The 3,305-nt window shown below is 43.1% G+C and overlaps 1 protein-coding gene across 1 annotated transcript in view; it reads right to left on the reverse strand.

Annotated features, from left to right (window-relative positions):
* The window catches only part of HPS3 (Hermansky-Pudlak syndrome 3), a 21,707-nt gene that overhangs the window by 16,559 nt on the left and 1,843 nt on the right, over positions 1-3,305 (reverse strand). The window contains 2 exon segments of the mRNA XM_009334013.1: positions 1,674-1,860; positions 3,175-3,305. The exon segment at positions 3,175-3,305 is cut by the window's right edge and continues 16 nt beyond it. Coding sequence (XP_009332288.1) covers positions 1,674-1,860; positions 3,175-3,305 — 318 coding nt within the window.

Raw genomic sequence — 3,305 nt, forward strand, 5'->3', positions numbered from 1 at the left:
GGTGACGAGACACTGGAACAGGTTGCCCAGAGAGGTTGCAGAGTCTCCATCTGTGGAGATATTCAAAACCTGACTAGACAGAGTCCTGGAAAACCTGTTCTAGCTGACCCTGCTTGAGGAGGGAGGGGGCAGGGGATTGGACTAGATGGTCTCAGGAGGTCCCTTCCAACCTAAATGATTCTGTCATTCCGTATGCTGAGAACAGACCGTCCCTTCTGATACATCACAAGAGAAGCTGCCACGCATGCTCTTCACATCATACAAGGATGTATGATGAAAGCAGACATTAAACATCACCAGATCTGCAAAACCACCAAAATTCTATTCTAGTTTAATTGTAACAACTAGTCACATTCCCCAAATAAAATGAAACTTAGGATTTGCAAGGCCAAAAGTTCTCCAACTAAGAGATGAGCAAGTTCATGGTGTGCTGGGTGAAGAACTGGCTAGACGGCAGAGCTCAAAGGGTTGTAGTGAATGGGGCTACACCTGGCTGGCAACCAGTCACCAGCAGTGTTCCTCAGGGCTCAATCCTACGGCCAGTGCTGTTCAATATTTTGATCAATCATCTGGATACAGGACTTGAATGCACCATTAGGAAGTTTGCTGACGATACCAAACTGGAAGGTGCTGTTGACTCTCTTGAGGGACAAGAGGCCTTGCAGGGGGATCTAGATAGACTGGAGCACTGGGCAATCATCAATTGCATGAAATGGAACAAGTCCAAGTGCCAGATTCTGCACCTAGGACAGAGTAACACCAGGCACAAGTATAAATTGGGAGAGGAGTAGCTGGAGAGCAGCCCTGCAGAAAGGGATCTGGGAGTGCTGGTCAACAGCAGGCTGAATATGAGTCAGCGGTGTGCCCTGGCAGCCAAGAGGGCAAACTGCATCCTGGGGTGCGTCAAACACAGCACGACCAGCGGTCAAGAGAGGGGATTATCCTGCTGTATTCAGCGTTGGTGCGGCCTCACCTTGAGTACTGTGTGCAGTTCTGGCCCCACCATTTAAGAAGGATGTGAGCGTCCTTGAATGTGTCCAGAGGAGGGCAACAAAGCTGCTGAAGGGGCTGGAAGGAATGTCCTATGAGGCATGGCTAAGGACTCTGGGCCTAGTTTGGAGAAAAGGACGCTGAGAGGCAACCTCAGTTCTCTCTCCAGCTTCCTGAGGAGGGGACGTGGAGAGGGAGGTGCTGATCTCTTCTCCCTGGGACCCAGTGATAGGATGTGTGGGAATGATTCAAAGCTGCATTAGAGGAGGTTTAGACTTGACATTAGAAAACATTTCTTTACTGAGAGGATGGTCAAACACTGGAACAGGCTTCCTAGAGAGGTGGTCGATGCCCCAAGCCTGTCAGTGTTTAAGAGGCATGTGGACAATGCCCTTAATAACATGCCTTAAATTTTGGTCAGCCCTGAAGTGGTCAGGCAGTTGGACTAGATGATTGTTGTAGGTCCCTTCCAACTGAAATATTCTACTCTATTCAAAAATGGGTTTTCTTTGATATCACATTATTTCCTCAATGAAAAAAAACAAAACAAACAAAAAAAAACCTTATAAAAAAACCCAGCAGTCAAAATACCAGGATTTTTCTTTCAACAAGACACGAGCCACAGCTCATTTTGGTTTCTTGTAGTAAATTAACCCATAAAGGGGAAAATACATTTGTAATACCTGAAAAGCAGATACTGCACTTGGAAGTGCTTTGTGTCTTCTGTAGGTAACTCTGTGGATTCCAGTGTGACAGGTATCTCACATAGTTTACTTTCTTCCCCCAGCAGTTCCACTGGCTTCTGACATATGATGAACTCATCTAATTCAAGCTGCAAAGTATGTGTTGAAGGGCCTTCATCTTTTACGCCTTAACAATGAAAATGCTATATTAATTGTTCAAACCATTCCATTTAGCAGTAAGAAAACGATATGACACAGTATCAATTAAAGACTCCAATTACAGCTACCTCACTAGCATTGGCTTCCTCAAACCATGAGATTTTGAAAACAGCTATGCTAGAAGATGAGAACAATCCTTCATTTAAGCCTCAACAGTCTGAATATCTGAGTCAAGATTTCTGAAAGAACAGGTAAATCGTTCATTATAAGGCAAGCGCAAGGCAACCTGTGCTGCAAATGTCTGGCCGTCAAAAAAATGTTGTCATTTGGCTGGAGAGGTTTTAAGAAGGAAAAGGCAGCTATGATAGAAAGTTGTGTTATCTTAAGCTCACTTAAGTTCTGGAAAGCAAATCCTAACAGCACACAGAAAGTATTTTGAACTTTTCTATTTAGCATTTAGTAATAAAAACAACTAGGGGCAGGATGCCATTATCTGAGTTAAGATCCATCGTCACTCAATGAGGAACATTCCAGTTTATATTTTCCCTATCTGACAAGTCTTATTTATGTCTAAATTTTTTCTAGGTACAGTTGCCATTTCTAAAAGACCATCTTTTTCTGTTTTAAGTTTCTTCAATTATAAATGAAGGATTTTCCTAAAGTTTGTTGGTGTTCATCTGATACTTTTGGGAAGGTGGGAATTGATTACATATGGACTGATTTCTTGCAATCCATGGGAATGAAACCTACGGAGTTAATCTATTTCTGGGATTTCCAGGATTCTAAGGCAAGCCCCTGAATAAGACAAAGGACTGAAAAAGGGAGAATTTGCTGACACCTTGTTTGCAGGTTCAGAGTCTACTAACAGTTACAAAAGTGCATATGCATCGCCACAGAAGCATTCTTAAATGTGCAAGCCAGTATGCATTGTCCATTTCAAGGTTCATGAGATGCTACTTCCATTTGGCCTCCCACTTGTCCCTTAGAAGAGACACAGTTATTTGGGCAGTGACACTGATAATTTTTTTTTTTAACATAGCACACTGAACTACTACCACCTTGATTTGGCCCCTGGTGGCACCCCAAAACAGGGACCTAATTCTATGTCTGTAGAGGTTGCACTATCCTCAAAGTGTCTGCAGAATGATGGCATGTTTCTTTCAAGTGTTACCTCCAACTGCAGGTGGTACAACTTTTCATGCACTAGAATATTCAGCTGACAGTCCTAATATGATCTGGAAATATTTTCTGAAGGGCAATGACCTTGTTTGAGCCTACTTTGAGAATAACAGGAATCAGCAGATTCTTGGAAATAAAAAAAAAAATTAATTTCTGTACTTACCTCCATCCACGGGCTTTTCTAGTGTACTAACTCTATGTGCACATGGCTCTGTCCCATCTGCGCTTTGCTGGACCAGTTCCAGTTTCAGGATCAGAACATCCAGCTCTGTTGTTATGGCTATATGTCCGGCA

The sequence above is a fragment of the Pygoscelis adeliae genome, unplaced genomic scaffold, assembly GCF_000699105.1.
Source record: "Pygoscelis adeliae isolate BGI_AS28 unplaced genomic scaffold, ASM69910v1 Scaffold241, whole genome shotgun sequence".
In the NCBI taxonomy this organism is placed as follows: domain Eukaryota; kingdom Metazoa; phylum Chordata; class Aves; order Sphenisciformes; family Spheniscidae; genus Pygoscelis; species Pygoscelis adeliae.